At 37.1% G+C, this 26,175-nt stretch overlaps 1 protein-coding gene across 1 annotated transcript in view; it reads right to left on the bottom strand.

Moving 5' to 3' along the window:
* The window catches only part of Znf236 (zinc finger protein 236), a 141,633-nt gene that overhangs the window by 51,192 nt on the left and 64,266 nt on the right, over positions 1-26,175 (bottom strand). The window contains exons 11-18 of the mRNA XM_023700080.1: positions 20,492-20,633; positions 19,728-19,988; positions 14,864-15,117; positions 13,721-13,822; positions 13,281-13,432; positions 11,071-11,174; positions 6,783-6,934; positions 570-782 (exon numbers count right to left, since the gene is read on the bottom strand). Of these exons, the coding sequence (XP_023555848.1) occupies positions 570-782; positions 6,783-6,934; positions 11,071-11,174; positions 13,281-13,432; positions 13,721-13,822; positions 14,864-15,117; positions 19,728-19,988; positions 20,492-20,633 (1,380 nt within the window). The remainder of the gene's footprint in view (positions 1-569; positions 783-6,782; positions 6,935-11,070; positions 11,175-13,280; positions 13,433-13,720; positions 13,823-14,863; positions 15,118-19,727; positions 19,989-20,491; positions 20,634-26,175) is intronic.

The following is a 26,175-nucleotide window of genomic DNA, read 5'->3' as shown; positions in this document are numbered from 1 at the left end:
ATCATGCTTCAAAATGAAAATCCTTCAAACTATAAAGTGCCTAGCATCAATGAAATGCTGACTCAGAAGAGCGCAGATGTTAGCTGCACATCTCTCTATAGTATATCACATCATAAAATATGATAGGATTGCATGTGGTCACCTGAAGGCCAGGGCTTACTAGATCAGATATGTATGTAATACATTTCATGGGAGAGATTAAATAGATTACAACAGCATGCCTAGCAGATATCATATTTGTTAGAAAAACTCTACCTACAAGTATGCGCAAGCATGGCTAGAACACAATGGTAGCGGGGGTGCAAACACTGTCTGCCCCAACTGGTAACAATAAGATATTTTCATCGCTCTGCTTCTGAATTTTTTAAGAAACATGTAGGTTCTCATATCTAGAAAATAAATTAGCTTTTAAAAACTCAGGGCACTAGTTCAATCCCGGTTCTGAAAAAAATACAAAACCAAAAAACTACTAAATTTAAGATACAGCCAACTTCAAATATTCAAGGTACTTTGTACATTAATTATTCTATTTGTATCTGGCTCATGGTCTCTGAACAAAGGAAAAATACCTCCTCCTTCTGTTTCTTCAGTTGCGGAGGCAGCAGAGGGGACTGCCTGGTGCCTCTTCATGTGCTTTTTGCAATGAACTGAAGTGCGGAAGCCCTCTTCACAGAACGGACACTTGTACGGCTTCATGCTCATGTGTGTGGCCATATGCCTGGTAAGGCTGCCGTTGGTTGTAAATGATGCATTACAGACACTGCAGCTGAAAGCTTTCACTCCTGTGAGAACACAGTTGAGGACAGTAAGAAAAATAGTATTTTATTATCTCAAAATTGTAAGCACATCAAAACAAAGGTACATTCAATAAACCAAAAAAATTAAAGGAAATTTATTGTGCTGTGATTTCTGATCTTTAGGAATCAGACTGTTTTAAACACATGGAAAGAAAGCCTGTCGTGTTGGTTTTTACTGAAATCAGTAACTTCTGAAACATTTCTAAAACGAAGTCTTCACTGTCTCTGGCCATTTACATCTAAACTGGCAACACATTTGTGGATTCAACTGCAGAAATGGCTTTCAAATTTATCTTTGCATCATTGTCATAGCCCATGACTCAGGTCAGGCCTAGAGAGTGTGCGCAAAATCTCTAAGGCTTCATTCATCTAAAGTCCAGCACTGAAACCCCCATTCCTGTGCACCAGTGCCTCTTGCAAAGTGCCTAGCTGCGAAGGTGTTTGTCCCATCCCTACCTTCCTTCCTCAGCTTCTCTTAGCCTCTGCAGCATGGCCTTCAACCCCCACAAATCTGCTCACAGTCAATCTTTTCAAGAGTTCTTAAAACTCCTCAGCCACCAACTTATGAATATGGCTGTAAGATATTTCCTTCTTTCATATGCATAATATGTGTTTGTCTTTGGTTTACTTAGAATTTTCTGGTTTTTTTTTCTCTCTCTGTGTGTGTGTGTGTGTGTGTGTGTGTGTGTGTGTGTGTGTTTATGTGTAACAGTAGGGACTAAAACCAGGGACTCATTCATGTTAGGCAAGCACAGCTACTGAATTACATAGCCAGCCCTTTCAATTTTTTATGAGCAGGCCTTGCTAAATTGCCCAGGATAATCTCAAATTTGCAATCCTCTTGCCTCAGATACCTAAGAAGATAGGATTACTGGCGTGTGCCAATATGCATGCCTGTTAATGGTTTTTGTCTAGTTGCCCCCCTAAAGCTTCATGCAGTCATTGGGGTGACTGCTAGAGTTTGTGATTAATTTATGATGCAATGCTGGGTTTGTGGGTGTGAGTGCTACACCCTCCCTTACAATATAAGGAAAGGAGAAGAGCTTGCTAGCTGTCACAGCCACTGCTCCTTCCTTTGGTCTTTGCTCTTTTCCACCATCATGAATGGTGCCCTCTACCATGGAGCCAGTCAAGTCTGGACTGAAACCTCTACTAACCGTGAGCTAAATAAACCTTTCCTTCCCTAATTTTGGGTGTCAGATATTTTGTCCCAGCACTGAGAGAAAAGTAATAAGTACTGAAATAGCTCAGTAGTAACAAGCAAAGCGCTAAGACACTGGCTTTGCTTGTGTATTTCAAAATGCATACCTTTCAATTCCAATAAAGCCATACAAAGAAATACATTAATATTAAACATATTTCATTTAATAAGCATATTAAATATATTAAACAAACAATACATTAAAAATATATAATTGTAAACCATATATCTAATAAAGGTCTAGTAGCCAGAATATACTAAAAAACAACTCAATACGCCAATAATCTAATTTAAAATGAGCATAGAGTTATAACAGACATTTATCAGTAGGCAGATGAAAAGATGTTCAGCATTATGAGTCCTTGGAGATATGTAAATCAAAATCACAATGAGTTATGAAAATGGTCATAAGAAAATAACAAGTACTGGCAGGGATATGGAGAAATAAGAACAGTCACACTCCACTGTGTTAAAATACCACATCTTGTTTACCCATTTTTCAGTTGATGGGCATCTGGGTTGTTTCCAGGACTTACCAATGATAAATTGTGCTGCTATAAACATGGGTGCACATATATCACAGTGGTATGAGATTCTTAGTTCTTCTGGAAAACTAGCTAGGAGTGGAATATCTGGCTTGAATAGGATCTCCAATACTAGCTTTCAAAGGACTCTTCACACCGATTTCCATAGTGGTTGTACTAGTCTGTACACCCACCTACAGTGTATAAGGTTCTTTTTTATCCACAGCCTCTCCAGCATTTGCTATAGGCTGAGTTCTTGATGTTAGCCATTCTTTCTGGGGTGAGATGGAATCTCAGTGTTAGTTTACTTTGCATTTCTTAAATGACCAATGATGTTGAACACTTCTTCATATATTTACTTGACATTTGTATTTCTCATCTAAGAAGTGTATATTCATCTCAGATGCTCATTTTTGTACTGGGTCTTTGAACCTGGGGGCCTAATTTTTTTTTAAATTCTTTATATGTTTTCGATAAAAGGCCTTTGTCGGAGGGACAGCCACCTATAATTTTTTCCCAGTTTGTGGGTTTTCTTTTAACTCGGTTGGAGATTTGCTTTGAAGTGCATAAACTTTTCAAAAAGATGAGATCGCAGTCATTGATTCTTTGAAGGATTTCCCATGCGTTTTGTTTTTTGTTTATGAACTCTCTACCTATCCCTATGTCTTTAAGATTTGTACCTACATTTTCCTCTAGAAGATTTAGTGTTCCTGCTTTAACATTTAAATCTTTGGTTCATTTTGACTGTAGCTTTGTGCATAGTGATAGGCATGCGTCTAGTTTCAGCCTTTGGCATGTGGAAAGTTAGTTTTGTAACACCATTTATTAAAGAGGCTATGTTTCTCCCAGTGAGACTGGCCCCTTTACACACAAAGATAAGGGGGCTGAGTTAGTTTGCAGTTGTGTCTAGATCTTCTAATCTGTTGCACTGTTCCTCAGGTCTGCCTCTATGCCAGTACGATGCCAATTTTATCAGAGTAGCTTTATAGTATAACTTCAGGTCAGGGATTGTGACGCCTCCTGCCTTTCCTTTATTTCTCAGGATTCCTTTTGACATTCTGGATCTTTTCTGGTTACAAATAAATTTGAAGGAAGCTTCCTGTATCTCTCTAATGTATACTAATAGCATTCTAATTGGGATTGCATTGAATGTGTACAACAATTTTGAGAGTATGGCCATCCAGCAGCATGGAATATTTTTCCATTTTCTCAAATCCTCTTCAATCTCTTTTCTCAGAGTACCATAATTTTCACTGTATAAATCTTTTATATACTTTGTGAGATTGTTTCCTGATTATTTCATTTGTTTGGCTGTTGCTGTGAAAGGCACGGTTTCCCTAATTTCTCTTTCAGGGGGCTCACTGTTTGTGTACAAAACTGCTACTGATTTTTGGGTTCTGACTTTGTATCCTGCTAAGTTGCTAAATTTGGTGATTAAATCTACAAGGCTGTTGATGGAGTTTTTAGGGTGTTCTCTGTACAGTATCATGTTGTCTGCAAATAATGATAATTTCACTTCTTCTTTTCCAATCATTACTCCTTTTATTTTCCTCTTTTATCTAATTGATGTAGCTAATGTTTCCGGAACTATAATGAATAGGAGTGGAGACAGTGGACATCCTTGTCTTGTTCCTGATTTTAAAGTGAAAGCTGTCAGATTTTGCCCATTTAGTATGATGTTGGCTGTTGGTTCCTCATAAGTGGCTTTTATCAGGTTGAGACAACAGACCATCTATTCCAGTTCTCTGTAGGGTTTTTATCATGAATGAGTGTTGGACTTTGTCAAAAGCTTTTTCTACATCCATTAAGATCATCATGTTGTTTTTGTTCTTGGCTCCATTGATGTGGTATATTATATATATGGATTTGCATATGCCAAACCATCCCTGAATTCCTGCATTCTGTTTGCTAGTATTTTATTGAGGATTTCTATATCGATATTCATTAGAGAGATTGGCTTGTAGTTCTTTTTTTTAATTGGATCTTTCTCTGGTTTTGGAATCAGAGTAATACTTGCCTCCAGGAATGAGTTTGGGAGAATTGCTTCCCTTTCAATTTCACTGAAGACTTAGAGAAAAGTTGGCATTAAATCTTCTCTAAGTTTCTTGTAGAATTCTGCTGTGAATCCATCTGCACCAGGGCTTTTCTTTGTTGGTAGTTTATTATTATTATTATTATTATTATTATTATTATTATTACATTTTCTTTCTTTCTTATTTTAGGGAAGGGTTTTATTACATTTTCAATTTTGTTTCTCATTATTGAGTTATTCAGAGTTTGTATATCTTCTTGACTCAGCTTTGGCATTTCATATTTATCTAGGAAATTGTTCCATTTCCTCTGAGTTTTCCATCCTATAAGAGTTAATAATTTTGGAAGTAGGTATTCTCTAGGTTTGTAGTGATTTTGCCCTTTTATTCTTTATTGAATGAATTTGCGGCTTTTCTTTCCTTTTTTTGTTTAGGTTGGCTAGAGGTTTATCAATTTTATTTATTCTTTCAAAGAACCAACTCTTTGATTCATTTTTTCCTTTATATTGTTTTTTTCATCTCCAGTGTACTAATTTCTGCTCTAATCTTTATAATTTTCCGACTTCTTTGGGCTTTGGGCTTGACTTGCTCTTCTTTTTCTAGGAGCTTGAGGTGCAGCATGAGGTCATTTATTTGGGTTTGTTCTGTTTTGATAATGTACAAATTTGCTGCTATAAAATTTCCTCTTAACACAGCTTTCATTGCATCCCAGAAGTTTCAGTAAGTTGTATCTGCATTTTCATTTGATTGAAAATATTTTTTAATTTGTTTTTTAATTTCATCTGTGACTCACTGGTTGTTTAGGAGGTTGTTAATTTCCATGCGTTTATGGAGTTTTTGTAGTTTCTTTTGTCAATAATTTCCAGTTTTATTGTCCTGTGATCAGCTAGTATGCATGGTATGATTTTGATTCCTTTGCATTTACTTAAGCATGCTATGTATGCTAGCATATGTTCTATTTTGGAGAATGTCTCCTGTGCAGCTGAGAAGAATATGTATTCTGTTGCTGGGTAAAACACTCTGCAAAGGTCTACCAAGTCCATTTCTTCACAAGTTTGGCTTAGTTCGGTTACATCTTTGCTGATTTTTTACCTAATTGATCTATCTGTTTGTGACAGTGGCATGTTAAAGTTCCCCATTACAACTGTATTATTGGTCATTTGATTTTTCATGTTTGTTAAAATTTGTCTTATGTAGGAGGGTGCTCCTACAATGGGTACATATATACTTATAATTGTTCTATCTTCCTGTTGCAGTTTTCCCTTAATAAGTATGTAGTGACCTTCTTTATCTCTGGATGATTTTTGGCTTGAAGTTGATATTGTCAGCAACCAGGATAGCTACTGTTACTTTTTTTTTTTTTGATTTCTTGTGGCATGGAGGATTGTTTTCCATCCTTCAACTTTTAGTCTGTGAATTTCCTTTTGAGTCAAATGTGTTTCAATAGCAACTTATATAAAAAGATTCATAGCTGGATCATTCATAACAGTAAAAATATGGAAATAACTCAAATGTCAAACTGACAAATAGGTAAATAAAATCTGCCATATCCATACAGTAGAGTATTATTGACCATAAAAATGAATGCAGTACTGATACAAGCACAACACATGTAAACATTGCAAAGTAAAAGAAGCCAATCACAAAAGACCACATACTGGAGAGATGCTGAACCTTTTAGAGCTCTCAGTGATATAGACAGCCCACTGAAGCATGCATGCTATAGGTTCGCCACTGCTGACATGGTGGCATGAGTCCACTAGGTATGTACTGTCTAAAATAGGCAAATGTATAAAGATAAAGATAGACCAAGGGTTGCCTAGAATTAGGGATATTGAGAGAAAAAGGAAAGTGACTGCTAATGGATCAAGTTTATTTCATTAGCAGTAAAATGTTCTAATATGATGACATAGTTGTAATGGCTGCATAATTCTGAATGTACTAAAAACCCCTGAAGTGGATTATTTAGATAACAGATTGATTGTATCTCTTTAAGCCATAATATTAAAAATAAATAGCCATGCATGGAGGCTCACACCCATAATTCTAGCACTCAGGAGGCTAAAGCAAGGGTCACTGTGAATTTGAGGTTAGCCTGGGTTACAAACTGAGTTCAATGCCAGCCTGAACTGCACAGTGAAACTCTGTCTCAAAAAGACAAAAAACCCACACATTTTAAAGAAATAAAAACAAAACAGACATAATCTCCACATGGGAGACAGATAATGACCTGTGTGTGTCTTCTCATGGGACTTGAGGACACCGGAAGAGACGAATCCACGCCCACAGAGTTTGCATTTGTAGGGTTTTTCTCCTGTGTGCGATCGCACGTGCTGTTTCAAGTGGCTGGACTTCTTGAAGCCTTTGTTGCAATAATCACATCTGCAAACCAAACACGCAGAGTTCATGCCCTGCTCCTTCAGAGCACAATTACCAACACAGTATCTAAGAATAAAGGTAAGCAAACCAACTTCAGTGATATCACCAACCAAGTGAATACAACTCTTACAGAAACTGGAGTTTCTGGAGTACGTAGCCCATACTGGGTAATAATAATATACAACACAAAATGGAGTCAATGATAATTTGCTAGGTCAAGTACCACTTTGATTTCCAGATTGGGATATCCTATAAAAACTTCTTTGCAGGCCAAATATTTAATTAGTTAGAAACTTTCTCTAAACATACAGGAAGAAAATTTATGATGTGCTATGTTTTACTAAGTCATTAGACATTGTGACACCTTCTGATGCTTCATGATTAGAATGACTTTGGAGGCTGGACATTCAGAAATGCCAAACCAAGCACTTTTTTTATTAAAACTTTTAATAAATCAGATTTTACTAGAGTTATTTTGAATACTATACAAACATGCAGAATTACTTACTCTTACCTCATTGATGTCAAAGCTTTAAGAGCTTTCAATGATACAAACAGCCCAATGCATTATGTATGCTGTAAGTTAGCCATCACTGCCATAGGCTATTACTGAATTAAGTTAAAACTACTTTAAAAATTGAAATAATCATAAGTTTCAGCATCCCTGTTTATATATTAAAAGGTTTCTCCATTATGGCTCTCTTTGATCCCTTCTGAAGTGAATTATAGCCTGCATAATGCAGTCAGCAGTCCTTTGCAGTCTACTCTTAAACTAAGAGCTCAGGGAGTAGAAACACACATGAACATTTTGCTATAACTTCAACTGTGGTTTGGTGAGGCTATGTATTAAAAACAGAAAGTAAGCACCAGAACAGTGAATCCACAGATAAAGTCTGATAGACTCAGGTCAATGTTGAAAAATAATTCTCATTGCAGGACTAAAAACTACCAGACCACCTGAAATATACTGAAGAAGAAAGCTTTCCAAAAGTCACCTCTGTTAATTAAAATAAATTATCCCAGCAAAAGGATGTGGCCATGCTATATAGAAACCCTCCTTCCAGAGCAGTCTAACCAGCAAGGCCTGCACCACCCCATTCCTAGGCTCATAACCACCTCAAGGTTCAAGTGTTACCCACCAGGACAGACCCTTCTGTCTGTGGGTCATGTGCACTCTCCTCACAGAACATACCCACTTTCTTATATACTGCAGAAAAATTCTTCCAACATGTCTAATAACTGCTAAATTGCAAGGGCTAGCACTTAGAACAGTATCACTGGAAGACAAATACCACATAAAGTAGGAGGGATTTCCGTTCATCCTTGTTACAACTCTGAGATAATTCTTCCAGTGAGACCAGGTGAAGAGACTAGGCTCTGTTGCATTCCTGAAGGTCACAGCTTCAGACTTGATTCATTTGAAGTATGGGAACTTCACTGCTCTGTTTATTGTACTTTAAGGGAAAATGAAAGTTATGGGTTCTGTGTTTAATGTGCAGAAGGATTTCAGGTCACCTTGAGAACCCAGCTAAAGAATACGTTCTTTCCTCAAAAAAAAAATGCATGGAAATATTTCCTTCAGAGTCTGTTTTATCTCATGACTGGTCTACCTTGGCCCCATGGCTCATTCTCTCCCATTATGTATCCCTTCCTGGGATGCCCATGGTACAATCTTTGAGCCACTTCTCTGTTTTGCATGTGTACCCTTACGTTTAAATACTAGTCATTGTATTGGTAACTCCCACATATGGACTTCCAGCTTGAACCTCTTCCTTTACTTCCAATCTAATGGAAAAAACTAAACACATGCTATTCTGCTTAAACATCAATTTTAAGGACAAAATCTAATCTTTGATCTTAAATCTAACAAAATCTGCTCCAACCACATTATAGTGATCTTCGTCTTGTCAAAATTCAGGTCAAAATCCTCACAGAAGTATTAAATCTGTTTCTTTCATATCTTAACCTGTAGTAAATCTTGTAAGATTCTACCTACTAAATGTGCTCAGAGTTCACAGTTTCTGCTTACAATACCAACAACTGCCCTTCAAACATCTGCCATGCGGTCTTTAGCACCATGTCCTACAGTTTCACTTCACCTTCAGTGAGGCTTTCTTACTCATCTTGCTCACTTCTTCTCTACTAGAATGTAAATTCCATCTTGGCACAGTAAAAGGGCTCTAGTGCCTGCCATGTAACAGGCTCTGAGGGCTGCATAAATGAATGAATAAATGAGGTGAGGTGCTAAGTCCAGGAAGACCCAAGCAAATGCCATTATGAAATCATAAGGAGAAACTAGATTAATGGTACCTGAAAACAGTAATACAAAATCCTGAATCAGACTTTAGCAAACAAATCCCTAGAGAATAACTCAAATTACAAATAAAATATCAGGAGAGTCATAGAAACTCTGAGGCTCTCTATATGTGGTATGATCAAGATATATGGTGAATGCTTAAATTTTTTAAAATTTATTACAGTAAAAGACACAGCATTAGTTCCCCTCAAAGTGTTCTTCCTTACTTCGAATAGACTTATTCCATTATTCTGGCCACTTTCTGAAGCAGTTTCAGAAGCCCTCTTTCATGAGTGTCTTTATGAAATATGAGCAAAAATACAGTGAACACTGTTACTAAGTGCTATCCAACAGACAAACACTGTATTGTGTCCTCATGTACCTTATTCACTGGAGCTGGCACTATATGACTTCTGATTCTTCCTCAAAGTCAAAATGACAATGAAAGATAAGTATTTTAAATTGATTCAGAACATGAAGACAGACATAGTACAACTAAAGACATTTGCAAAAGAAAATTTACAGAAGTTTCAGAAACTAGCCAGAACAAAGAGGCATATTCAAAATACATGATAGTATTCTGAGGGGGATTGATATTAATGTGTCTAATATTTAATTTAAATATTCACTGTATTTTTCAATCATACCATATATGTACCCCCCAAAGTAAAAAAAAACAAAACTTTTTTTGTTTTGTATTTGGTACAAGGTCTCACTACACAACTCAGACTCCTAGTTATACTCCTGTTTTCAGCCTCCTCAGCGCCAGGATTACAAAAGTGTACCACCAGCCCTGTCTCGGTGGTCAATTCAGCGTGCATGGGGGCAGGACCTGCATGGCATGTAGTAGGTGCTTAGTCCACTAAACTATCTCCCCAGCGCTGGCCCTATATTCTTAAACTTGTAAATTCATTGGACTTTCAGGATACTGCCCCTCCTAAGGTCAAGAATTAAATGCACAACACACTGATTCAAATTAGGGTTGTGTTTGAGAAACAAATCCAATCTTTTTTAAAGATAATAAAGTAATTACCTGGCCTTTAAAGAATTATATATTTATTAATACTAGCAAAACACACATTTTCAAAAATCTTGCTTCTTTTTTTTTTTTTTTTTTTTGGTGGAACCAGGGATTGAACTCAGGCCCTTGTGCTTGCCAGGCAAGCGCTTATTCTACTGAGCTATCTCCCCAGCCTTTCAAAAATCTTAAGACTATTCACAAGAGGTCAGGCAGTTCATCAGTTTTTAGAAAGATTATATTAGTGTCTTATTAATTGGCTCTGGGAAAAAGTACCATTTAAATTTTATAAATAAAGTTACTGAAATATTATAAAACTAAGGCAATTTATAAAAGATAATGTGTATTTTTGTTTTTATGGCCTGTATCTTCATCTTCAAAAATACTGGCCTCTTCACTGTGAACATATGCCAGCATCTGCACGGGCAGAGCTGCTGTTGCACAAGCATGCTGAATGCACATAGTACACAGCAGCACTCAACATGCACTGCTCAGCAGCCACACCTACCAATGCCTTAGAAATCCTCTCCTGTGGCACACAAGGAGATGCCCTTTAAGCTTATTTCTAAAAACAAGATAATAATGGATTACAGGGGTGATAGAAAGTTACTGCAGAATAGATTAAATGTACAAGCTAAAGTAAGACTGCCACATACAAGATCAGGCCTTCATGCTTACTAGCAGTATAAATCATACCAAGTTAATCTTTGTCTCAGATCCTTAAGAAAGCAGGGATGATAATGAGCATGACTTCGCAGAGGTTAAAAAGTCACAAGCACTGGACAGTCCAGCACTCGTTATCAGGAGGCTGGTCTGGGTAGTTACCTGTGAGAACGCCTGCTCTGGTCTTCACCCTCCTCTAGGAACTGGGGGCGTTGTGTCTGCAGGTCCAGCTCCTCTTGGGATGGCTCCTGAATCAAAGGAGTTGTCTAGAATGAGCAGAAGTACAAAGCAGAGTACATGAGTATCTATGAAAAAATATAAAACAACTCAACAACTAGGAACTGAGGATATACTCATTAGTGTAGATATAGTGGCAAAATTTCAATCTGTCCATTGTGATCATTTGGGCCACAGCAACAGTAAACACAGATGCACAACTAAACAGATATTATTTTCTACTAACTTAAAGCAATACAAACTCCAGCTGACCATGAAGTTAATTCTCTGACGTATCTTATCAAAAGCTTACTCGTTCATTATCTTGACTCTTACTAGCTGCTATAGCTTGGATCTTAAATCTTCCCCCAAGGCCCATTTGCTAACAATTTGGATGCCAGCCCTTGCTGCATAGGGCTATTTACTGCAAGGCGGTAGAACCTTTAGGAGATAGGGACATGTGGAAGAAAGTGAGGTGACTGCCTTGATGGACGCATTGGGACCAGTCCCTCTTCTTCCTCCCTCTGCTCCCCAGCCACCATGAAGGGAAGCTGCTATGTTCTACACATTCTCCCCATCATGATGTTCTGCCTGGGCACAGAAACAAATGTAATGGAGAAAAATGATCAAAGACTGAAAGGGTGAGCCACAATAAATCTTAAACTGGTTTTCTGAGGTATTTTCTCATGGCAATAGAAAGCTAACACAATGGCAATGAATAAAAATCTTACCTTCTGAAAAAACTGTATCATGGAAGTTACAGATGGAAAATGGAAAAGACACCCTCCACTCCCTCAAACAAAAGCAGTTAAATTAACCCTCCCTATCACACGATGATACCATAGCACCACTGCTCAATGTCTTCCAGTCCTTCCAAAATACATGCTGTGCAAAATATACTCTATTCACATAGAGCAAAGGGTAAGCCAGCCTTCAGAATCATGGAGTCAAAAGGCAGACTGCCAAGAGTAGAAACCTATCTGTGTACTGTTGTAAACAAGGGCCTGTTTCTAATTTGCTCACCTGATTTTCATGACCAAAGCGGACAACCCTCATTCAGCTATATCACTTGCACTGGGTTGGCAGTTTTGCTCAGAGGGCTCTAGAGTAAAGGTAAGATACTAAGCAGCTTGTTTTCTATGCATACCTGCTGTCAATTATGTAGTTTCTAGCTATGAAAAAGTGGTATGACACTTTCAGGCCTATCACTGTGCAAAATTACCAACAACTTTTAAAGATAGATAACAACTAAATGGTTCAATTGGGCCAGGGAGATAGCTCAGTGGAAAAAGAGCTTGCCTGGCAAGCACAAGGTTGTGAGTTCAATCCCTGGGTACCACCAAAAAAACAAAACAAAACTTTAAATGTCTCTAATTTGAGTAAGAGAGAGAATTTTTAAATTATGCGATTAAATACTTGCTATAAAGCTGGGCGTGGCAGTACATGAGTGCAATCCCAGCACTCTGGGAAGCTGAGGCAAAAGACTTACAGGTCCAAGTCTAGCCTCAGCAATTTAGTGAGACCCCATTTCTAAAACTGTTTTTTCAAAAAGGGCTGGAGATCTGCAGTTCAGTGTGAAGAGCCTGGGTTCATTTCCCAGTACCTCATACATACATACATACACATACTTGTTTTTGAAATTCTAGCATTTATTTTCCCTCTAACATATTTAAGATTACACAAACAAAAAATACTTAGTGCCTAAAGCAATATCCTTCAGACTTTGCTGCACAACACTATACTAACTCCCTACCTTTTAGCCAAAAAGGCAAAGGTGCACCAATCACAGTGTTGACCTTAAGATATTTTAAGGCAAGAGAAAATCCTATGTGCAATACACCAAAGTTTTTATAGAGAATTTACTAACTCTAGTGGTTCCAGAAGTGGACACATTCTTGTAAATAAGCAACTTCTAAATAATTACAGCAGGCCAGGTGTGGTAGTGCACACCTGTAATCCCAGCACTCCTGCTCCTGAGGCAGGAGGATTGCTGCAAATAAAACACCAGTTTGGACTATAGTGAGTTCACAGCCAGCTTGAACAGTATAGTGAAACCCTGTTTCAAAACTAAATGAATAAACAAATAAATATAGCAAAGGATAGGATAGCATCTACTAGATTATATGACAGGTACAGATCCTTCTGAAGACACTCACTACGTTAATAGTGTCAGAGCTTGAAACCTGCAGTAAGTTCTGTTGATGGAAACTTGTAGATAAGGCTTGAGACTCAAGGGTACTAGAATCCTGCAGCTGTTGCACAGGAGGAAACTGAGTTTGTTGATTGTATGTGTCAGTCACTGTAAAACCTGAAATAAATTAGAAACAGCACTATTATAAAAAATACTAAAGTTACACAAAAAGAAAAAATACATTGAGTTTATAAATACAGCATATTTAAAGAAAAAAAGAATCAGAATTTATTTTTATCAGCAGTTCCAAAAATGTATTTTAAAAATTACAAAATATTTACAAAAGCTATGTGGTTTGAAACTACAAATTTTAGAACAGCCTTTAGAGAAATACCTAAGGTGATTGTAAAAATAAACTCTCCACAAGTCATATCATTTACAAATCTCCCCGAAACCCACACCAACCTTGCGATAGCCCTGCTGGCTCAAAGGACTGCTGCGGGGGAGCCTGCTCTTCAAACTGGTCCATGTGCTCTGGAAGAGGGTCCTGAGGGGCTGCAAATCCATCTGCAGAAAGGAATGCAAAGAGAAAGGCAGGTTGCACACCTAAAAGTTATTTACATCTAATTAGCTGTTTAAATGTATACTTCAAGGAAGCTGGTGTACTTTTGAAAATAGGAATACTATATGATCATTCTATAATAGTATATGCACATATATACACATGTATAATATATCTATTAATTTCTATAAAATAATATTCTAAAATGCAATATATTCAGAAAAATTTCTTTTTAGGTTTCTGAGACAGGTTCTTGCCATGTAGTTCATGCAGTCCTTGAACTCACTATATAGTCCAGGCTGGCCTCGAACTCATAGCAATCCTCTTGCCTCAGCCTCCTAAGTGTTGGGATTAGAGGGTTGTGATACCATGACTAGCCTCAGCAACTTTTTAAAACTTCACTCTGAGTATAGTCTCCTAAAATAATAAATGAATATATATATACATATATGAAAGATTCTCTCAATAAGTAGGTTACAAAAAAGCACGCATGAAAAGACCCATATTTCTTTATGTAAGCACAAGGAACATGTACACACAGATGAAGTGTGCCTGAATGCAAAAAGAAAGAAAGAAAGAAAGAAAAATAACTGGAAGAACCCACACCAAAAAAAATACAGGGAGTACATTTTGCTGAAGTCGGAAGTTTCTGAGGTTTTTTTGCTTTCTTTTTTTTTTTGGCAGAACCAGGGATTGAACTCAGATCCCTGCACTCGCCAGGGAAGCACTTATTCAACTGAGCCATCTCCCCGGTCCCCAGAAGATTTTTGAATACTTACCTAATTTGCTACTAAGAAGTCAGTTTACTTTATGCTTAACATGAACAAACAAAAATCCAATAAATCTAAAAAATAAAAGTCTGATTAAAGACTGGAAGGGGCAATATAAAATTTCAAAGCCACAGATGTACACACTTATATATACATGGCACAAACTACAGTACAGAAAGTCAAAGAGGGGAGATTCCACTAAGGACCATGATGAGCATGACAGGCTTGAAAAACACAGTAGGATTATTCTGTAAGTTACAACTCCAGAAATATCACCTTCATCGGCTTCCAGTGGCTGATCTGCCAGCTGCTGCCCAAGGCCTCCCTCCTCTGTGCCAACCACATGCTGTGGCCCCAGGTCAAGCATGGCCTCAGGGTCTGCCGTGACCGCCTCGGCTGTCTGCTGCAGCTCGGTGCTCTCGATCTCTACTGGCAAGGGAGCAGACACCTGCATGCTCTGCTGGTCCATGGGGCTATCATCCACTGATGTAGCTTCCTGGTGCTGCTGAAGCTGCTGAGCAAGTTCATATCTTTTCCAAAAAACAACATTAATTCATAAAATTAGATGCTATGAACAATACCCTGGGATACAACAAAAAATCCTACAATTTATTCAATAACATTTTAATCCTTAAACTGTCAAATTTTTGAAGTCATGATAAGCCAGTAAGTACTAAATGTTACTAATAATTCTGAAGAAAACCATGCTTTAAATTCTGCCATAACTATATTGGAATATTTTGCTGAATACACGCACCTACAATGACAATGGAATACCCATCTCTGACAAAACTAAACAAAAAAAGGAGATACAAATGAAGGATCATTTTGTATCTGTATATTCAAAATAGTTAAGATAGATATACAGCTACTTTCTCTTAATTCAATGAATAGAAAGATTTGTACTAATAGTGTATATGGACAGGACATCATGTCTGCATCTTGTACTATGAATAACCACTAAGAAGACAACAATATGCAATGTATTAATTATTGAAACTGTGCTAGTAATCAGTTCTAAAACTGTCTCATTGCTGTTTCTCAATAAAGTTATCTTAAATAAAAAAATAAATTCTGCCACAAGCCACAAGACATGAATGCACATCAGATAATACATATCAGAATTTTTCGTTTAAAACACTGAAAATCGATGTCACACATTTAAAAGTAGAACCTGCCTCAGAAACAAGACAAGGAGGGACTGGGGAAATGGCTCAGTGGAATAAGCACTTCCCTGGCAAGTGCAAGGGCCTGAGTTCAATCCCCGATTCTGCTAAAAAATATATATAAACAAATAAAAAAATAAATAAATAAAAGTTATATAAAAAAAAAAGACAAGGATATTCACTCTCACCACTCTTGTTCAATATACTACTCAAAACTTTAGTCACAACAATCAAGCCTGAGAAAGAAGTTAAAGGTATCTGAATAGGAAAAGAAGAAGTCAAACTATCCTTATTTGCAGAATATAAGATCCTTTACATTGAGGACCCAAAAAACTCCAACAAAGAAGTCTGAAAACTAATAAACAAATTCAGCAAAAGCAGGACAAAAACATCAATCACATTCCTATCACCAACAATAAATTCACTGAGAAAGAAATGAGGAAAACAACTCCATTCACAACAGCTTTAAAAAGAAAAAAAAAAAAGGAAGAAAGACTAAGAATTAACCTAGCCAAGGAAGTAAAAGATTTCTATAATGAAAACTATAGTATTCTAAGAAAAGACTGAAGAAGATATCAGAAAATGGAGACATTTCATTCCCAGATAAGCAGAACCAAGATTGTCAAAATAGATTCAATATAAAACCAGTGAAAATACCAACAGCATTCTTCCAAGACCTAGAAAAAAAAAAAAAAAATTATCCTAAAATGGAACCAGAAGGGAACCAAATAGTAAAAGTAATCCTGAGAAACAAAAGCACAGCAGTGAGCAATGAAAGCCAAAATTTCAAATTATATTACAAAGCTACAGTGACAAAAATAGAATGACACAGGCATAAAAACAGGCAAGTAGATCTACAGAATAGAACTGAGGATGGAGAAACAACACCAGGCACCTTTAGTTATTTACTCTTTAACAAAGGAGCCAAAAACATGTATCAGGGAAAATAGCCTATTTAATAAACAATGCTGGGAAAACTGTTTATCCACATGCAGAAGAAGAATCTAAAGCCATAACTCTCTCCGTGTAGTAAAATCAAATTAAAATGGATCAAAAACCTAGATATAAAAACAAAGCACTGAATCTGCTAGAAGATAAAAAAGTAAAACTCTCAAAGACATGGGTATAGGTAAGGACTTTCTGAACAGAGCCCTAATTATACAAGGCATAACACTAAGAATCAAAAAAATAGCATTATATCAAACTAAAAAGCTTCTGTACAACAAAGGAAACATTCAACAGAGCAAAGACACAATCAATATGCAACGGGAAAAGGAATTTAACAAGTACCCCCTCCCCCGCAAGGGTTAATATCTAAAAAGAACTCAAAAAAAAAAAAAAAAAAAAAAAATGGAACCCTCAAAACAAAAAACTCAATCGAAAAAATGAAATGAACTGACATATTTCAAAAGAAGTACAAATGGCCAAAAGATACGTGAAAGTATGCTCAGTACCTTTGGTCATTAGAGGAATGTAAGTCAAAACAATACTGAGATTCTCTTTTTTATTAATTTTAATGAGAAAGAAATAGCAATGAGACAGTTTCAAAACAGGTTAGTAGGACAGTTACAGTAATTAATACATTGCATATTGTTGTCTTCATAATAGTTATTCATAGTACAAGATGCAGACATGATACCTTGTCTAAACACTATTAGAGAGTCTCTCAATTTCAGAAAAAACAGCTATTCTCAAAAACTCAAAAACAAATGCTAGCAAGGTTGTGGGGAGAAAAGAAAAACCTTTTCACCTTGTTGATAAGCTTGTAAACTAGTACAACTACAATGGATACCAATATGTAAATTTTTAAAAAGCTAAAAATAGAAATTCCACTTGACTCAGCTATGTATTTTATGAGTACCTCTGTGAAAGCTAAAAACAAAATATTGCAGCGAGACATACATTCCCATGTTTATAGCAGCACAATTTGTAATAGCTAATTACCAAGTGGCCTATATGCCCATCAGCAGATGATAATAAGGAAACCATGGCATTGGGAAGCATGCCACCTCACTTTATTGCAGTTTTTCTGTACAGTGATACATCCTGTCTGCCTTTACTACTTGTCCTGAAGACTTGTGTCTTTTGTTTCCTTCTTGCTTGCCTAAAGATACTTGTTTTTGTTTTTCATTAAGTTTATTAACAATGTATATAAATTATTTACTCTAAGCATGAGGTATTTTTAGAACTCCAAATATTTCAAAAATACAAATGAAATACAATATCTGATTTCACAGGCCAATTTTTAAGAAAACATTTTTTCAGGTGGGGTCTCACTAAATTGCCAAACTGTCAAGGCTAGACTAAAATTTGTAATCTTCCTGCTTTAGTCTCCCAGAATGCTGGGATTAGACCCACACTCAGCAATAAGATTCTTAAAACCTGTAATCCCAACATTAACACAGAAGGCATATTATAAACATAAAACAAAAACTATCCCAGAGAACTTATTTTAACACTTCAACTTTTGTTTTGTAGGGAATATCAAAACAAGAAGCCTCTGTTAACTACTATCTGTCCAAAAGTAAATGCTCCAGGATAGAAAGCTCAACATTCACATGACAGGCTACTAACTCTCTTCAAATAAATTGGGAGGTAGACCCTTTATACATGCTGCACATGGCAGAATGCTGTGGCTTCACAGGAATACGCATCCAGCAAGCCCCAGCTCTAACCAGAAACACATCTCTTTGATTACCTCCATTAGAGATGTCTAGCCCTCCAGCCAAGTAAAAAGACATGTGACACTGAATGATGGGCTCATGGGCTATCTCATAAAGCATATTGTTTAAATCAACAATAGAGGATCATTACACCTGAGATTCACTAACAACATGACTAGAATTCATAAGATATACCAAGATATTCTTTTCTGAAATCTTTACTACTTCACTGTACTAGGAGGCACAGTCTACCATTTCATCTAATTATTGACAATGAGCTTTAAAAAGAGATTTGCACATACTCATGCTTAGTGGCACAGCTTGTAATAGCTAAACCTTGGAAACAGCCCAAATGCCCATCAACCAATGAAACAATAAAGAAGATGTAAGTATTTTATACCATGGAGTACTACTCTGTCATAAAGATGGATATGCTTGAGACATTTCTAGGTACATGGATGCACCCTGAGACCATACTTTTAAGAGAAATAAGTTTACACATATATGTAAAGGCTGCTTTGTTTCTCTGGTGTGAAAAACCAAAAATACAAATAAGAACCAAAATGTGTAACAGGTATTGTGAAACAGAAAAAAAATGTTTAAGTGAGAAGCATAACTCAGAAAGGAGAAGGGGGAAAGGAAGGAACAGAAAAGAAAAAAACAAAAGAAGGAAAAAACAAAAAAACAAAGCTTTAGTAAATAAGAAGAAAATGGCTGAAGGGAGGGAATGGAAAAAAAAAGAAGATATATCATGTCCAGATACAATTTCTCTATGATAAATGTTATTAATATATATGTAAAAGGTATCAATAAACTGAATTTAAAAAACAGTGAATGTGTAAAATAAAATAAATAGATTTCCAACAAAAGTATCTGATCTAATATAGACTGCCTCAGATTAATGTTAAAAATGACAATGCTCTTAACTGATCCCAAGAGACTGGAGTAAAGTATCTTTAGCCCATATACTCCAACTTATAATAACAATATAGCCAGGTGTGGTGGTATACGCCTGTAATTTCAGCATTCAGGAAGTTGAGGCAGGAGGATCATCATGAGTTCGAGGCCAGCCTAGACTACAAAGTGAGCTGAAGGTCAGCCTGAACTGCATAGTGAGACCTTACCTTAAAAAGATCAGAAAAGGGGGGAGGGAGGGGGAGACAGGGAGGGAAGGAGGGGGGAGGCGAGGAGAGGGGAGGGGGAGACACAGACAGACAACATAAGAATCAATGACAATCATTTGCTACAAATGTTCCCCACCATCATCTTAGAATTATAAAGATAATTAGTGGTCATCAGAATTATACTTACCTATGGGTTTTCATGTGCTTTTTGCAATTTAGTGAAGTCTTAAATGTTTTCTGGCAATAAGGACACATATAAGGACGGAGGTCATTATGTATGCCCATGTGTCTCCGTAGGCTACCACCTGTAGTGAAGGCTCCATTACATATCAGACACTTGAAAGACTTCAGGCCAGTGTGTGTCCGGATATGTGCTTTGAGCACCCCTGCAGAAACAAAGCCTCTTCCACACTGAGAACATTTAAAAGGTTTTTCACCTGTATGTGACCTAAAAAGAAAAAATTGTAGTGAACATGTTTCTTACTCTTTTATAGGGCTTTATAGCTAGAACATACTCATATATTTCATTTGATCTTCACATTTTTAAATTAGGCAGCAAACACAACATTTCATATTTTACAAGTCCAAGACTTAAGTGGCTACGTGACCTGCCAAGACATAGGGCAGCATATGATGGAAAATGGGAGCTTGTATCTTTTAAATTCTAAACATTTCTATGTTACACTGTTCCCCATAATCAAATGTCTACTTTCTTTTCAAAGATGCAAGCACCAGGAATTAAAACTCAGGAGTTAATCCTTAGAATACGAAAGAAAGCAAAAAACATGGAAGAATTTTTTTTTAAATTTCTATTATCAATAATTATTTTGGGTCAAAATGGGATATCTTAAATACAAAAAGCTAAAATGCCATCATAAATAGTTCTAGACATGGTAAAGTCATCAAATTTCTGTAACTGTATCAAATTTTCACTTCAATTTGTTACCTTACCTGATATGCTGTTTAAGGTGGCAAGATTTTTTATAAGCTCGATGACAGTAAAAACACTTGTAAGGTCTATCTGCTTCATTTACAAGATTATTATTAAAATAATTTTGGAAAAACTGGTTTCTTGGAATGGGCTGGATAAGACCTATAAATCAAAAGAAAAGTAAGAATAAGTTAGTATACACACTAATAATAAAATTAAATGAAAAAAAGCATCTGATTTACCTTGAAGATGAAAATTCTAATGAGGAGTAGATTCTAGTATTATAACCAAATGCCATTTTCATTATGTTAGAAATCATTTAAATACCTAAGAAGGAATGTTTATAAATTAATGTACTACCTTAGTAACAGGAAGCAAATGTGTACTATCACAATTATTTGTTTCTACAGCAGCTAATTTTTAATGGAAGGGCCAGCCAAATAGCTCAGGGGATTAAACCAGCTGCAAGCAGATATGGGGGCTTGGGGTTCAATCCCCGGGCATGCCATGCCAGCCCTGTCCCCAGAGCACACTGACTGGGCACTGCAGCATGCAGCTGTAATCCCAGCTCTTGGGAGGCTGAAAACAGGCGGATCACTACGAGTCTGATCTAGTAGTGAGACCCTGAACACCCTGTAAACACTTCCCTAAAATACTATATATATATATATATAGAGAGAGAGAGAGAGAGAGAGAGAGAGAGAGAGAGAGAGAGATTTTTAATGGATTTCTACAATTACTTTCTAGGTAGGAAGTTGCTGATATGGAACTTACAAAACTACATACAAAATTTAGGCCACGATTTTAAGTCCTGTTTAGTCAGTATGAACACTGTATCTGAGGTACTATAAAGCACAAAATTACTCCAACATGTTCTTCTCTTCTGAAATAAAACAAGTATTTTCACAGAAATTTTATTAAAAGGACTTCCATTTCCAGCCCTCCCTCCTGCCTTAGCAGTCATCAAATTTCTATGCAGTAATTACATACTTCTTGATATATTCTATTTTTCCTTTTCCTAAAAATCCAAGTTATATTTCAATTCTTTTCCTAAAGCTTACAGATCCTCCTAGCTTTTCTACTGGAGCATATGGAATACTATTCTTCTAGTCCACCATGGTAGGTATTTCAGAATCTTTGAAAACTCCCTTCCCTATCTAATTAAAATTGTTATTTGCCAGTGCTGGATATCAGGTCTCTCCAGTGTCTCTCAAGCCTACATCATCATTTCTATTTTCACTTCCTGTGACAAGCTCCAACAAAAATGTGGGTGCTTTAAAAATATTATATAAAGTTAACATCCACCTATTGTGTATGGTGCACAGAAAACATAAATGAACTTTGTGTTTATATTTGAGCTCCATCCCCAAACCATCTCACTATATATATATATAGGTAAACAGTCCAAAACCCAAAGCATGTAAGCTTTAGTGACGTATGACCCAAACCCAGAAATCAGGAGACCCAGCTTCTACATCCACGTTCAGTACGAGCCAGGTGCACAATCCAAAGCACAGTGGTGGTAACCTTACCCTGGAAGCCAGTCTACATCTACAAAATTAAGGAACAGGGAAAGGAGCTTATACCTGGATGTGCCTACACCCCAAGTCTCATGTGCCCACAGATGAGGCTCTGGGGAGGTGGCTGGATCATGGGTATATGCTAACTGGATTGATACTGACTAGCTTAGAATCACTGTGAATGATGGGATTCCTGAGGAGGGAAGCCAAGCCCTGTGTGTGGGTGGCAGCAAACAACAAGCTTTGTAGCTTGGAAGAAACATAAGGGACAGATGGACAGCAAGCTCATTGCTTTCCACCTACCTTCCCACAGACTCTTTACCCTCTGCCATGCCGCCCTGCTTTGGGGCAAGCCAACTATGGCCTGAAACCATTATAAACTATGAACTAAAGACAGAACCTTCCCTCCTTTACCTTGTGGGTATTAGGGATCTTGTCCCAGCAATGAGAAAGTAACTAAAACAACACGAATCTTTAAAAACTTTTAAAAATATATGGTACTCCACCATCTGATTATTTTCCTTAAAAAATAAGAGATTATTCATTATGGTATTTTTAATTCTAATGCTTTTAAAAATGGGTCTTAGTGTAAAACACATTATGCTACATGTAGCTAAACTGTACCAGAATATCCCACTTCCCAATCAAGTTAAATATAGCAGTACCTTGGTTCATGAATTTATTCTGGAAAATATGGACTTATTTATGTTCATACAGCAAAGATGGCTACAGATGTGTTCACAATCCAATGCACAGTTCACAACAAAAATAAAATTCTGCCACACACTTAGGGATGCAAACAAAAGCATTTGTAAACTGAGGTACCACGCCACCACTATAACTGCAAACTTTTCTACACTAAAATCTTTCCTAGCCATGTTTTTATCAATGTCTACTCCACAGCCAAGGCTTTTCTATGACCATTGGGGACTCAAGAGTACAACAAAAGGAATAGACACACATATAAGTAATGAAATTAAGTAGCATAATCAACAAAATTCTCCTTCATGTTTCACTCTCAGCCTAACCAAAGAATTCAGCTGCCAGTAATTTGCTCTAAAATTCAGGCATCTGTGAAGCCAACAAGCAAAATGTCCCACTTATTTATTATCTTATCAATCTTTTGTGTTTTTTGGAATGCTATTTCTTTTAAAGTCAATGCTGATAAGTGTATTATCCAGAAAAAGAAACCTCATCTTAAAGTTTCTTGTTTTAGCAACAAAATATTGCAATGCAAATTTCTATCTGTGCTTAGCATCTTCCTCATTCTCACTGTTTTCTCATTTTCAGTTTTGCTTGGTAATGACAATCTACATTCCTACCTATTTGCTTTAAAGCCCTACAAATTTTTTAAATTTATCTTAAATCCTTTTGCATGTAGTAACTCTTTGCTACTTTTTTCACTTAATTCCATTTTGAGTTAAATGTTATTTATACTCTTAATTTTTAATCAAAAATATTCAAACACCTTTATTTTTCTGAACCAACTTTGATCTATCCAATGTGTTTATACACTGTTCTCAACTGTAATATACAAATTTCAGTTTGAGATTTTCTGTTCCACACAATTAAATTCTGAGCAACTATTTCTATTAATGTTTTCACTAAACTATGTACAGTGTACCCTACACATCAACTGTTGAAAATTTACTGACATTTTTCTATACTGCAACATGTAAAAGGCAAAAGATTTACAAGATCTGAAGAGAAACCAGATGGACCAGGGAGATGGCTCAGTGGAATAAGTACTTCCCTGGAAAGCACAAGGGCCTAGATTTAATTCTCAGTTTTGCCAAAAAAAAAAAAAAAGAAAAAAAAGAAAAAAAAAAAGAAAATATTTAAAGAGAAACTAGAGTATACCACAACATGGAAATATCAGTCTTACCCATATTTGCAAAAGGTAGGTCTAAGGTTAAAAAAAAAGATAAAAAGTCAATGCAACTATTTAAAATATTTTTTATGAATATAAAAAATCTTGAATTGTACTGCTATTTAAATTGATCTTTCTTGTCTCAGTTACTTTTCTCTCATTGTGGGGACAAAATACCCAACATCCAAAATTAAGGAAGGAAAGGATTATTGAGGTTTCAATCCATACTCAGTTGGCTCCAAAGCAGAGTGCCACATGGCAGAGGGCAGCAGTTCTCGGCAATGGAAGACAGCAAAAAACAAATGGGAGGAATAGCAGCAACAATGGCAGGAGAGCAAGTCTGTCTTCCTTATGCTGCATTCAGACTATCTGCCCCAGGCTAGGTGTAGTACTCATATCCATAATCCCAGAAGCACTGACAATCATAATCCCAGCACTGGATCACAAATTAATCACAAAGTCTAGAAAATTGTCCCATGACTACATGAGGCTGTGGGGGGACAACGGGACACAAACTAACATTTTGCCCCTATACCCTTAAGTCCCATGTACATCCCTTTGTGCAAAAGGCATTTTAGTACATCTCTAAGAGTTGCCAAAGTCCTAACAGTTTCAGCATTGTTGAAAAGTCCAAGTCCCAAATCTCCTCCAAGATCTAAGGCAAACTCTTAGCTATGAGCCCCTGTACATAAGAGAAGTTAAACACTTCCAACATTCAATGTCACAAGAAGAGTATTATCATTCCAAAAGGTACACACAGCAGAAGAATACAAAGCACTGGGACCAAACCGAGTCCAAAATCCAACAGGGCAAACATTAAATCCTGTATTTCCTTGTGGAACATCCAAAGCAATCTGTGGCAAATTGTGAGCTCCATGTGGCTCCGCCCCTGTGGCACTCCTACTGGTTGTAGCACCCATGGCTTCTCTCTCATGGCTGCTTTGCTCCCTTTTTGCAGCTTCTCTTAGATGATCCACATTTCCTAACTTCTGGGGTTTCCACTGAATAAGCTTGTCACTCACAGCTTTACACACTTCCCTCTCATGGGGCACACTGCCTGGCCTCCCAGGCCTTCTGAAATCAAGGCAGAAGCCTTCTTAACCTTAGAACTCCTGCATTCTGCACATTCTGCAAGAATCTAAAATCAATGCCAGGTGGATGATGCCAAGGTCTGCTGCCAGCTGGCGCAATAGCCAGACTTTCTTCTTTTGGCTGTAGGGGTCCAGTGCTTGGATCACTGGGGACTCTGACCCTGATTCTGAGGAACAAATTCTCCATGCCAGCGCCATTCTGGAACTTGGTGTGGCCACTGCCGCCATTCTGGAACATGGGGCTCTGCAGCTTTCTCCTCATGGCAAAGTCCCTCACACTTCAGGCTGCAAAGGGTGAGGCTGTAAAGGGTGAGGATGCCCTCAGGCCATCTTTTCCATTCTCTTGTTCCTTTCCAGCAATGGGAAGTCTGCCCCATGAGTGCAAGGCTTTGGGGGGACAACTAGACACAACCCATAACATTTCTAATTAAGGATCTCTTACTACTTTTTTTTTTTTTTTTTTTCCGGAACCAGGGATTTAATTCAGGCCCTTGTGCTTGCCCGGGAAACGCTTATTCCATTGAGCCATCTCCCTGACCCCTCTCACTACTTTTGAGAATTTGAGCATTTTTTCTTTTTTCTAATTATTCTGGTTCACATATTTTGATGTTACACTTTGAGAACCCACAAAGTTTCTTTTTATTGGTGGCCTATTATATCAATTTAAAATATATTTCTGTATACCCATTTAACATTTTTACACTAAATTATATTTTGTTTAATATGACTTTTGCTTATGACTGGATTATCATGACTAGGAAAACTAGTCATGATAATACAGAAACTACACAAAAACATGAATTCACACATAGAATTTAATGAATGTTATACTCTGAATGCTCATGCCCACCCCCCACAAACATTCGTATGTCAAAATCTAAGCCCCAAGTGACAGTAATCATGTGGAGGAAAGGGCTCTTCCATAGGTGACTGGGTATTGAGTGTAGTACCCTCAAAAATGGGATTAGTATTTTCTTTTTTTAATGTATTTAGTATAGGGTCTACAGGGTCTCACTACACAGATTGGACTCATAGTGATCCTCCTGTTTTCAGCCTCCCAAGTGCTAAGATTACAGGCACGCGCCACCACACTCAGTCTCAATCTTCCATCTCAGCACTCCCCAGAGGCAGGGTCAGCACAGCATGCCAAGGATTGAACCCCAGCCACTGCACTCTGCCTAAGCAGGCTCTTTAGTCTACTGAGCTATCTAGCTGGCCCAGTA

The sequence above is a fragment of the Octodon degus genome, unplaced genomic scaffold, assembly GCF_000260255.1.
Source record: "Octodon degus isolate 3935 unplaced genomic scaffold, OctDeg1.0 scaffold00120, whole genome shotgun sequence".
Taxonomy (NCBI): Eukaryota; Metazoa; Chordata; class Mammalia; order Rodentia; family Octodontidae; genus Octodon; species Octodon degus.
Note: the sequence above shows the minus strand (reverse complement) of the source record. Positions and strands in the feature narration are given on the sequence as shown.